Below are 10,764 nucleotides of genomic sequence, written 5' to 3' on the forward strand. Positions count from 1 at the left end.
AGGGGCTGAGGGGGGATTAGTGAATAGGAAGAGGAGACAAGCAGCTGTACAGTTTGGGGACTGTCTGGGCACATAAAACGCTGGATTCACAGATCAGAAAGGTCAGTGCTGGTCTGGGAGCTTGGTGAGAGAAGATTGCAGGGTGACTTACTATGCAGGGCTGCTTTTCTCCTTTCCCTGCTCCCTCATCTCCTTCAATCTCAGGGGTAAGTAGGAAAACAGCTTTTTGAGTACAGAAGGAAACTGCTTAATAAAACCTATTACAGAGTTTCTTAAAATCGCTTGTACTATTGATATTTATTGATTTCTGAAAAGTGACCTTTATATGCCGGTTACCTTGTAAATCTTCGCACTGTACTGTAGTCAGACAGCCGCACGGCTGTTCCGCTAATCCATTCCGTTGCTCACCGTCCATATATATGGACCGTGCATGAGACCTAAGTAGACGGTCTATAAATGTGCCAGATTTATCCCACTGACTGTTTGATGATCCAGTGCAGCTTTAGACTGTCTAGTCTAAGTTTAGACTAACATTAACTGGCTTGATCTGCCCAGTTACAGGATACAGTGTGGCACTTTAGCCGGGCTCCTTTCTCAGATCCGGTGGAGAATGTCTCTATAACACCTAATAAATGGGATCCAGAGAAGGCGCACCTGCTTTATGGTGCTCTTGTGTATGTGATATATGTCCCGGGGGCCACATGGTGTGGCTAAGGTTTGTCGTATTCTTATTCACCTCACTGCCACTGTCGTACCCTGCAGTTTTTTATTACTTGCACATCCAGGGGGTAATGTTCCCTGTGTCCGCTGCCTGTGACCATACCCTAACCATAATCTCTCCTCCAGACGGCTGAAGATGGAGACGACGTCATTGTGCACAAGGGCTTCCTATCGGGGACGCTGCAGACCGGCTTCTGTGACTGGAACGCCAAGTACTTTGCCCAGCCAGTTATGAAGGTGACGTATGTAGCAGGGCTGCTTACTGACATGTAGCAGGGCTGCTTTCTGCTTACTGACATGTAGCAGTGCTACTTTCTGCTTACTGACATGTAGCAGGGCTGCTTTCTGCTTACTGACATGTAGCAGGGCTTCTTACTGACATGTAGCAGGGCTGCTTTCTGCTTACTGACATGTAGCAGGGCTGCTTTCTGCTTACTGACATGTAGCAGGGCTTCTTACTGACATGTAGCAGGGCTGCTTTCTGCTTACTGACATAGCAGGGCTGCTTTCTCCTTACTGACATGTAGCAGGGCTGCTTTCTGCTTACTGACATGTAGCAGGGCTGCTTTCTGCTTACTGACATGTAGCAGGGCTGCTTTCTGCTTACTGACATGTAGCAGGGCTGCTTTCTGCTTACTGACATGTAGCAGGGCTGCTTTCTGCTTACTGACATGTAGCAGGGCTGCTTTCTGCTTAGTGACATAGCAGGGCTGCTTTCTCCTTACTGACATGTAGCAGGGCTGCTTACTGACATGTAGCCGAGCTGGGTTTGTCATTTCCCGTTTTAGCGGTGTGTACCAGGGCATCAGTGCTGTCCAATACTGCCTCTGTATATAGTCTTGGAGTCAGTGGCACTTCATGGGTTTTGGGCTGACTTCTCCAACTTCTCCAGGTCCCTGAGGAGCACGACATGGAGAGCCAGATCTGTAAGGAGCGTGAGTGGCGATTCCTGCGGAACGCCAAGGTCAGGAGACAAGCACAACGCCTCATACAGAAAGGTGAGACGCCCCGGCCGTATCCCGTATAGACCGTTCACGGTAACGTCTGCCATCCATGTGTCACTTCTCCTGTTCCCCTTCCTGCCCGCCTTCCATGCCATGGAGACTAGATTACTAGCAGAGTATTAGATTCCTCTTTCCTGTGTGTCAGGATGAGATTTTAAGTGTCTGTGACTGTATTAACACGGCGCCTGTCCTGCCAAGCGCAGTTAATCTGAGCTGACAAGTGTCCAGTCCCGGATCAATATCCGTCCTCCCGCAGCCGGCTCCATTTATTTCTATGTGATAGAGAGAGGCTGCTGCTGCCGTTGGCGGCTGGAGGGGCTCCCGCCTCGGGGCTGCCAGGAGCCGCACAGTCCCAGCAGATCGGATGCCATGATGTCATGGACTTGCTTCCATTACATGAACTTTTAGTTTCCTCTCATCTTTTTTAGGCATCACAAGGTTGGACGATCAGATCTTTATTAATCGCAACCCGGGTGTTCCCTCCGTAGTGAAGTTTCATCCCTTTACCTCCTGTATCGCAGTGGCAGACAAGGACAGTATCTGGTAAGATGAGGAGTGGAGGATGAGCAGGGGATTTATATCTTCCTTATGGTTGGGCATCCACAGCAAGGTTCACACAAAGCATAAGCTCATACAGTTCTTTCAAAACAACAGGTGTCAGAAAGTTATACAGATTTGTAATTTACTTCTATGTAAAAATCTCCAGTCTTCCAGTACTTATCAGCTGCTGTATGTCCTGCAGGAAGTGGTATGACAGTGCTCTCTGCTGCCACCTCTGTCCATGTCAGGAACTGTCCAGAGCAGCAGCAAATCCCCATAGAAAACCTCTCCTGCTCTGGACAGTTCCTGACATGGACAGAGGTGGCAGCAGAGAGCACTGTGTCACACTGGAGATAATACACCACTTCCTGCAGGACATACAGCAGCTGATAAGTACTGGAAGACCGGAGATTATTTAATAGAAGTAAATTACAGATCTGTATAACTTTCTGACACCTGTTGATTTCTTTTCTCCTGAGTACTCCTTTAATACCCGTGTCATTGGATTGCAGCTTCTGGGATTGGGAGAAAGGGGAGAAGCTGGATTACTTTCACAATGGTAACCCGCGGTACACCCGGATTACGGCTATGGAATATCTGAATGGACAGGACTTCTCTCTGCTGCTGACTGCTACAGGTAAGCTGGCACCATGAGGGTTGGGCTGGTTGTTAAGCTCTGATGATTCTTGAGTCTTTATCAATTATTTGATTGTATCTATAGATGATGGCGCCATACGTGTATGGAAGAACTTTGCTGATCTAGAGAAGAATCCTGAGATGGTCACCGCCTGGCAGGGGCTGTCGGACATGCTGCCCAGTACACGAGGTAAGACCAGGATGGGACCTCATATATCTCCATCACAGAGTAGTATGTGGATGGTGGCTACAAGCGTATTAAGTGACTGTACTTTCTTTCTGAAAAGGAGGCCTGGCCCGGCGAGTCTCCATATACCTTGACCGTAGTAAACAAGGAGGTAAGTTTAGTGCTTGTGGGCTACATAAGTGATAAAAACATCATGATATCAGATCCATCAACAGCAGCTGGTTGATGTTTTTCATATTAAAGGGGCACTCTGGTGACAAATGTGTTCTTTTAAATCAACTGTGTCAGAAAGTTATACAGGGTGGAAATAATTTTTCTTTAAAAAACTCTAGTCTTCCAGTACTTATCAGCTGCTGTATGTCCTACAAGAAGTGGTGTGTTCTCTCCAGTCTGACACAATGCTCTCTTCTGCCACCTCTGTCCATGTCAGGAACTGTCCAAAGCAGTAGCAAATCCCCATAGAAAACCGTTCCTGACATGGACAAAGGTGGCAGCAGAGAGCACTGTGTCACACTGGAAAGAATACGCCACTTCCTGCAGGACATACGGCAGCTGATAAGTATGGGAAGACCGGAGAATTTTAAATAGAAGTAAATTTAAAATATATATACATTTCTGACACCGGCTGATTTGCAAAAACATTTGAAGGACAATGTTTTTTCAAAGAAAAAAACTTTTCACCCTAGTACCACTTTAAGGCTGTGTTTACACACAGTAAAATAATAGCAAAATACAGGTGTAATTTTGATTGGAAATAAAGCTGTGTGCCGTGGCCATTTTCTGTACTTTGTGTGCGCACCGAGGATTGTTGATTCCCCATAGACTTCCATAGAGAGTATTATTACACTGAAAATACAGCCATAATTTTTACTTTCAAATTACGGCTGTATTTTGCTGTATCTGCTTTGGACAGTATACACTTGACAATTTCTCTTCCTTTTTAACATGTCCTGAATGTGATTTCCCCTTTGGGACCCTTTAATAACCCGGCATTTGGGCCGGCTGGAGGAGGTAGCTGAGTAGGAGGCAGGAGTGTGTTGGAAGGACCATGATTTGCTACTTTTTTAGGTGCAGGAATGGTTGTAGACTGGGAGCAAGAGACGGGACTGCTCATCACGTCCGGGGATGTCCGCATTATCCGAATATGGGACACTGACCGAGAGATGAAAGTGCAGGTGAGGAACAACAAGGGGCTGCTGTCCTCAAAGTCTCGGGGGAGGGGTTGGATCAAAAATCTATTAATTCAGATATAATCCAGGATTCCCAGCATAGAAGAATAGCGCAGTGTCAGAATAGCTTAGTGATCCAAAATCTATAGGGTAACACGTACATACATGGTAGCTGTCATGATGTTTCCTCGCCTGATCAGTGTGCAGTCGCTCCTGCCATGGGAACTTTGGGTAAGTATGGATTCAGCCATGCCAGGTCGGTTGTGTGCAGGGGCTCTATTGGATCAGAATAAGACCCTTCAAACTCGTATCTATAGTTACACAAGGTTTGGAAGGGAGGAGCAACTGCAAGCCAAACAGATGAGGAACCATCATGACAAGTACCCTTTAATCTGCTGCAGATTTTACACTGTAGATTGCATGCTGCAGATTTCATACTGTAGATTGCATGCTGCGGGTGTCATACTTGTAGAATGTATGCTGCGTATTTCATACTGTAGATTGCATGCTGTGGCTTATGGACCGTAGGGTTTGTGCTGAGGATTTCGTACTGTAGGTTGCATGCTGCGGATTTCGTACTGTAGGTTGTATGCTGCAGGATACATACTGTAGGTTGCATGCTGGGGATTACATACTGTAGGTTGCATGCTGCAGGTTACATACTGTAGGTTGCATGCTGGGGATTACATACTGTAGGTTGCATGCTGCAGGTTACATACTGTAGGGTTTGTACTGCAGATTACATACTGTAGGTTGTATGCTGCGGATTTCATACTGTAGGTTGCATGCTGGGGATTACATACTGTAGGTTGTGCGCTGCGGATTTCAAACTAGGTTGCGTGCTGAGGATTTCATACTGTAGGTTGCGTGCTGCGGATTTCATACTGTAGGTTGCATGCTGCAGTTACATACTGTAGGTTGCGTGCTGCGGATTTCATACTGTAGGTTGCATGCTGCAGTTACATACTGTGGATTACATACTGTAGGTTGCATGCTGGGGATTATATACTGTAGGTTGCATGCTGGTGATTACATACTGTAGGTTGCATGCTGGGGATTTCATACTGTAGGTTGTGCGCTGCGGATTTCAAACTAGGTTGCGTGCTGAGGATTTCATACTGTAGGTTGCGTGCTGCGGATTTCATACTGTAGGTTGCATGCTGCAGTTACATACTGTAGGTTGCGTGCTGCGGATTTCATACTGTAGGTTGCATGCTGCAGTTACATACTGTGGATTACATACTGTAGGTTGCATGCTGGGGATTATATACTGTAGGTTGCATGCTGGTGATTACATACTATAGGTTGCATGCTGCGGATTTCATACTGTAGGTTGCATGCTGCAGTTACATACTGTAGGTTGCGTGCTGGTGATTACATACTGTAGGTTGCATGCTGCGGATTTCATACTGTAGGTTGCATGCTGCGGATTTCATACTGTAGGTTGCATGCTGGTGATAACATACTGTAGGTTGCATGCTGCAGTTACATACTGTAGGTTGCATGCTGGTGATTACATACTGTAGGTTGCATGCTGCGGATTTCATACTGTAGGTTGCATGCTGCGGATTTCATACTGTAGGTTGCATGCTGGTGATAACATACTGTAGGTTGCATGCTGCAGTTACATACTGTAGGTTGCATGCTGGTGATTACATACTGTAGGTTGCATGCTGCGGATTATATACTGTAGGTTGCATGCTGCGGATTATATACTGTAGGTTGCGTGCTGCAGATTTAATCAATATAAATGAATGTCTGAAATCTGCCCCATCCAGCTAAATCCACAGATATAGAGGGATATTGACAGTTTAAATGACTTACACTTATTCATAGGAGAGGATAAATATCAAATCTGACTGCAGGGACCCCACACAATCACAAGAACAGGGCCCCCGACTCCTTTGTCTTGAGTCGTGCAGCGCTGCCTCCTTTATTGTCTATGACGCTGCTAAAGGAAGCCGTGTATTGTACTTACCTAATTTCAACAGCTTCATAGACAATCAATGGAGGGGCCTGTGTATGCATGGCTTTTAGAGCAGAGTAGTGGTTGGTAACCAAGACAATGAACTGTCAAAAATGGGAGGGAAAGAGCAGCATATCTAGAGCCCTACAAGTATAAATATATTAGCTGAGATGGAAATACCCTCTAACCTATGCAGCCCAGTGTACTTCTCATCATCCTGACTATATACAATCTCTCCATAGGACATTCCTACAGGAGCGGACAGCTGTGTGACCAGCTTGTCATGTGACTCCCATCGCTCCCTCATTGTAGCCGGCCTGGGTGATGGCTCAGTTCGCGTCTTTGATCGCAGGATGTCACAGAACGATTGGTATTGTCCTGTTTTTTCCACTCTTTGTGATTCGGCACTATGAGAGTCTGTGGATAAAGAGTAAAGAGGTTGTCCACCTTATACTGACTTGTCCACTATCCACATAATAGGGGACACGTAACAGATTGCAGGGTTTCCGACCTCTGTACCCCCCGGATATCCCCATATCAGCCCCCGGCTCCTTTATTATGAATATAGTTGCAGGTACGGCACGTGACCCATGGCTCTATTCATTCCTATGAAGCTGCCAGAAAGTGCCAAGTGCTGTACTCTGCTTTCCCCGGCGGGCCCATAGAGAATGAATGGAGCACCCGTAGAGAGCTGAGTTCAGCACCTGGCGCCTTTCCAGTGGCTCCATAGGAATGAATAGAGGCGCGGGTCACATGCCATACTTGAGGCTATACTCATAAAGAAACCGAGCCATTCTGGAGATCACCGGGGGTACGGAGGTGGGACACCCCCCAATTACTTACTTGTCTCCGACCCAGTGGATAACGGACAAGTTAGTTTAAGTGAACAACCTCTTTAACTTACCTTTAAAACTAATCTTGTACATCTCCCTTTATTGGAGACTTCTTTGCCCCAGTCACCTTACAGCCTCGTCCTTGTATTTTCAGCCGCGTCATGACGTATCGGGAGCACACAGCTTGGGTGGTAAAGACCCATCTCCAAAAAGAGACCGACGACAAGATCTTGAGTGTCAGGTAAAAGGTTCCTCTTAGTTTGGGTAATTTTTTTTATTTGTTACCCCCATCTTACATATCAGTATAAATTCCATCTTCTCCATAAACAGCGTCAATGGCGACGTGCGATGCTTTGACCCCCGGCTACCGGAGTCTATTAGCACGCTACAGATTGTGAAAGGTCTGACTGCACTAGACTACCATCCACAGGCCAACCTGTTTGCTTGGTACGTTGTGTCTCTATGTTCTATAGCCCACGCTGGGTGCCAGTGTTATGTGTCCATCTTACGGTTTCCTCTCTCTTCCAGTGGTTCTATGAACCAGTTTATTGCTATTTACAATGGCAGCGGAGAGCTGATCAGTAACATTAAATACTATGATGGATTCATGGGCCAAAGAATTGGAGCCATCAGCTGCTTGGCTTTCCATCCATATTGGGTAAGTGTCTCAAGCGGGAGTCTCTCTGGTGGGCTCAGGAGGGGGGGGGGCGTTACTTAGGAGTCTGAATTTTTAGGGTCTTAATGCACGCCAGGCATCATCTAGACAGGCTGCTATCTCCCTGTTTGCTAGGGCTAGAGATCAGTGTCATCAGCTGCAGAGCTCTCCATGTTAGGGATGTGATGACTGTACAGAAAGGGCATAATGAAGGGAACTAGTGCCGATCAGTGAGATTGACGTTAAGGCCTTTTACACAGGCCGATTATCAACCAGGAGGGATGCTAGAAATGCTCCTTCAACCAATAATCGGTCCATGTAAAAGTGAGTGATCATCCGAGCATCAGGTGTTTTCCTGCCCTTTGGCTAATCGCTGTCACTTTTACACACATCTTTTGATCTGCGGTAAAATCTAGGGGACATGCTGCCTATAGCAATAAATTTAAATGGCCACAGTAACAATGCAGTGATGGGGGGGGGGGCGTTCGATTCGGCTGATTATCGCTCTGTGGAATAGAGAGAACGATCAGCCGATGATCGTTCATTTAGGCTCAAACCTAAAATCATCGGTCGCCACCAACGCATCGCTACGTGGATTAGCGGTGCGCGGCGGGCGACCGACAATCTCACAAACACCATACATTACTTGTCCAGGCGCAGATCTTCTCCTGGTCCCGCGCCGCAGCAACTTCGGAGCGGCCTGTCTGAACTGACAGACCGCTCAGCCAATCACTGTCCAAAGCTGCTGCGGCGCGGGACCAGGAGAGGAAGAGAAGACCTGCAGCCTGGACAGGTAATGTATGAATCAAGGGCTGCAAGGACATCGGTAACTATGTCCCTGCAGCCCTCGCTAAACGATTGTTGGGCTGTGGAATAGGCCCAGTAAACAAGCGCCGATCTAGCAGATCGGCACTTGTTTACATCGTTGATCGGGCCCTCATCGCCCGTGGAATAGCATTGTTATTCACTTCTCACTAAACCTAGAATCTGATATTTCCCAGGTAGCCGCATAGCCGCCTGTATTAGGACCCCCCCTTCACACCATAGTTCATGCATCTTCCTGGACGTTTAATGGAATGGGTGGGAAGCGAATAATCCAGGATAGACGATAGATAGTCCCTACCCTTCCCTGCAGACTCCTCCAGCCTTATGTGTGTGTGACAATAACCCAGCCTGCTCTCTCTCCCCCCGTAGCCTCACCTAGCCGTGGGCAGTAACGATTACTACATGTCTATATATTCGGTGGAGAAGCGGGTGAGATAGCCACCGGAAGGAGACGTAAGGACTTTGCCTATGGCTTCCTCTCCTAATCTTCCTGTGTTTTGGACCTTGCGTGATGACGACATTCGAATGCTGCTTCTTAGAACCTGAAGACCTCTGTGAACGGAGTAAAGAACCAATGACAGAACTATTCGAGGGGCCCCCTGTCTCCTCCAGTCTTTGCCTCACTCTTACTTTGTCTTTGTTTTTTAACCAGCCAAGAGAGGGGGAGCTCTGTATACTCTGTATACACATGACTGGGCAGGACGTGGTCTTGCTTCCATATTGGTGGTAGGCTTTATATAAATGATCCTAGAAGGACCAGTAGGGGTTGGGGAAGCCTGCGCGTTCACAGCCTCCCTGTCCGCCATTGAGGCGGCCTTCATCAAGCCAGCAGTTACTTATTGGCCGCAGCCAACGTGATGTTAGAGCCCCCTTTATCCCTGTCATTCATTTCTACAGGGGAAGCAATGGGGAGGGGGCCCCAGTATTGGCCAAGGCATAGAAAATAGCTGCCACATGTACGGTGCCCATTCACCTCCGACCACAAGGCCTCCGTCTTTTTAATGGAAGCATCGAAGAGTAAAGCTACGTTTTATGACTACTGGTGTTATATTAACACGCGACTAGAATGCATCCTCGACCTCCGCGTCCGTTTTAATTACGGATCCTTCTACCCAGCACCTGAGGCAAGAAGGGTCGCCCTGCAGCACTGGAGCCCGACCTGCCCATTATCGCTATCAGACACTTTTTTTTTTTCCTCTTTGTTTATTTGCCGTCGGAGCTTTGGCTCAGTAACCCCTTCACCCCATACGACCCAGAGATCCCCCATCACATTGCACTTTGTCACCAAATCCTGTTTGAGGGGTTTCCAGGCTGGGCTTCTGCTGTTTACACTGTTTTAAAACACAAAAATTCAGGTTTTTATGAAAAATAGAAATGAAGGGACAATTTTCCAGCATCCACAAAAAAGTACAAAAAAACCCTACACCCAGCATGTGGAAGGGCGTGCGGTGGTGCTGTGACCGGGGATGGAATATATGATAGATAGATATATACACATGTATATTTTTCTTCGAGCCGTGCATCGGGATTAGGACAATACCGAGTTTTCACCTATTTATTTTTCCACCGTGAGAAGAGGGAGAGGAGGCTGCGTCCTATAGGAAGGTGTGGGATTACTGGAGGAACATTCATTAAACATTAATAAAAACAGGCAAACGCCTTCCCGTGTCTTTTGTCGGAGGAAAACTCTTAGGGAGACGGACGGGCTTAGAACGGCCAAATGAAGTCTTTTTAATCCTGCTGTATGGAGATGAGCCGGGCGGCCTCCAGACCTGCAGGGGATACGGTGCCAGTTGTGTTGTATTGTATGGAAAGTGCCGGAGACTGGTTGTCAAGGAGACCCGCAGATTTTAATAATTACAAGCTGATGAAACTTCATATACAAAGCTGTCCTCCATTGTAACACTGACAGACTGGGTAGATTGGGGGCCGAGGATTCCTTACTCATAGCATTGTCTGAGGGTGTTTAAATAAAGTTATTCTTGAATCTTCCGCTGCATCTTGTTCCCATTAGAATGATTCCTGCAGACCTTCACATACGCCTGTTCGGCCATCTTGTACACCTCAACTTTGTCTTCCACAGTGCATTAAGTCCAGGGATGGAGAATCTTTGGCTTTCCAGCTGTTGCAAAACTACAATTCCCATCATGCCTGGACAGCCAAAGCTGTGGGGGATGTGCTATAGACTGCAATTCGGAAGTTATTCATTATGATGCCAAGAGCTCCAAA

General features: G+C 47.1%; 1 protein-coding gene across 4 annotated transcripts in view; it reads left to right on the top strand.

Moving 5' to 3' along the window:
• RPTOR (regulatory associated protein of MTOR complex 1) overlaps positions 1-10,527 on the top strand; it is a 192,068-nt gene extending 181,541 nt beyond the window's left edge. The window contains exons 24-35 of one of the 4 annotated variants that reach the window (XM_069953866.1): positions 847-957; positions 1,613-1,718; positions 2,153-2,267; positions 2,777-2,901; positions 2,986-3,090; positions 3,188-3,238; positions 4,156-4,262; positions 6,465-6,592; positions 7,210-7,296; positions 7,386-7,502; positions 7,584-7,713; positions 8,905-10,527. In XM_069953866.1, the coding sequence (XP_069809967.1) occupies positions 847-957; positions 1,613-1,718; positions 2,153-2,267; positions 2,777-2,901; positions 2,986-3,090; positions 3,188-3,238; positions 4,156-4,262; positions 6,465-6,592; positions 7,210-7,296; positions 7,386-7,502; positions 7,584-7,713; positions 8,905-8,973 (1,251 nt within the window). In that variant the 3' untranslated portion in view covers positions 8,974-10,527. The remainder of the gene's footprint in view (positions 1-846; positions 958-1,612; positions 1,719-2,152; positions 2,268-2,776; positions 2,902-2,985; positions 3,091-3,187; positions 3,239-4,155; positions 4,263-6,464; positions 6,593-7,209; positions 7,297-7,385; positions 7,503-7,583; positions 7,714-8,904) is intronic. The other 3 variants (XM_069953868.1, XM_069953867.1, XM_069953869.1) reach the window with 3 other exon arrangements.
• Positions 10,528-10,764: the final 237 nt, after the last annotated feature.

The sequence above is a fragment of the Dendropsophus ebraccatus genome, chromosome 14, assembly GCF_027789765.1.
Source record: "Dendropsophus ebraccatus isolate aDenEbr1 chromosome 14, aDenEbr1.pat, whole genome shotgun sequence".
Classification (NCBI taxonomy): Eukaryota; Metazoa; Chordata; class Amphibia; order Anura; family Hylidae; genus Dendropsophus; species Dendropsophus ebraccatus.